This window comes from Neopelma chrysocephalum, unplaced genomic scaffold (genome assembly GCF_003984885.1).
Source record: "Neopelma chrysocephalum unplaced genomic scaffold, ASM398488v2 Primary Assembly neopelma1_91804, whole genome shotgun sequence".
Classification (NCBI taxonomy): Eukaryota; Metazoa; Chordata; class Aves; order Passeriformes; family Pipridae; genus Neopelma; species Neopelma chrysocephalum.
This window is the reverse complement of record NW_020920572.1, coordinates 1-1,224: the sequence shown is the minus strand read 5'-3', so window position 1 is coordinate 1,224 and position 1,224 is coordinate 1. Positions and strand designations below refer to the sequence as shown.

Here is a 1,224-nt window from a genome sequence, read left to right as displayed (position 1 = left end):
GGGGAGGGGGGAGGCGCAGGGCGCGGCCCGGACCCCCCCTGACCCCCCAAATCCCACACAGGGGGTGTGCGAGGAGATGACCTACGAGGAGATCCAGGAGCGCTACCCCAAGGAACTGGCGCTGCGCGACCAGGACAAGTATCGCTACCGTTACCCCAAGGGAGAGGTACCCCCGGGACCCCCACCCACAACCCTGGGACCCCCCCGGGGGGGGGGCTGCAGGCCCCGGGGGCTCCCCCCCTGATGCTCCTCCCCAGTCGTACGAGGACCTGGTGCAGCGGTTGGAGCCGGTGATCATGGAGCTGGAGCGGCAGGAGAACGTCCTGGTCATCTGTCACCAGGCCGTGATGAGGTGCCTGCTGGCCTATTTCCTGGACAAGAGCGCGGGTGAGGCCCTGGGGACACTTTGGGGACATTTTGGGGACCCTCTGGGGACACCCCAGGCCTGCTGTGCCCCCGCCTCATCCTATTTTTCCCCCCCCAGATGAGCTGCCCTACCTCAAGTGCCCCCTGCACACGGTGCTCAAGTTGACCCCCGTGGCTTATGGTGAGCAGGGGGTGACCCCCAAAATGGGGAGTGTCACCCCCAAAACGGGGAGTGTCCCCCCAAAATGGGGAGTGTCACCCCAAAATGGGGAGTGTCCCCCCCAAAATGGGGAGTGTCCCCCCCAAAATGGGGAGTGTCACCCCCAAAATGGGGACAATCCCCCCCAAAAAAAGGGGACTGTCCTTTAGTGTCCTGCCCCAAAACAGTGACAATCCCCCACCCCAAAAAGGGGACTGTCCTTCAGTGTCCTGCCCCAAAATAGTGACAATTCCCCCCAAAAAAGGGGACTGTCCTTTAGTGTCCTGCCCCCAAAACAGTGACAATCCCCCCCAAAAAAGGGGACTGTCCTGTAGTGTCCTGCCCCAAAACAGGGACAATCCCCCCCCCAAAAAAGGGGACTGTCCTTCAGTGTCCTGCCCCCAAAACAGTGACAGTCCCCCCCAAAACAGTGACTGTGTCTGTCCCCTGAGTGTCCCAACCCAAAACGGGGACAGTCCCCCTCAGAACGGGACTGTCCCTCCAATGTCCCCCCAACAAAATGGGGACTGTGACCCCAAAAGGGAACTGTCCCCTGGTACCCCCACCCAAAACGGGGACAGTTTTCTCCCCAAAATTGAGACAGTCCCCCAGCAAAGGTGACTGTCCCCCCTGTGTCCCTCCCCAGAATGGGGACTATC

The 1,224-nt window shown here is 61.4% G+C and overlaps 1 protein-coding gene across 1 annotated transcript; it reads left to right on the top strand.

Annotated features, from left to right (window-relative positions):
• Positions 1-43: 43 nt before the first annotated feature.
• Positions 44-558, top strand: LOC113980033 (6-phosphofructo-2-kinase/fructose-2,6-bisphosphatase-like; the record flags this gene model as incomplete). Its single annotated transcript, XM_027707300.1, has 3 exons — positions 44-166; positions 258-392; positions 490-558. Coding segments are annotated over exons 1-3 (294 nt in total), but the record flags the coding sequence as incomplete, so codon positions are not given.
• Positions 559-1,224: the final 666 nt, after the last annotated feature.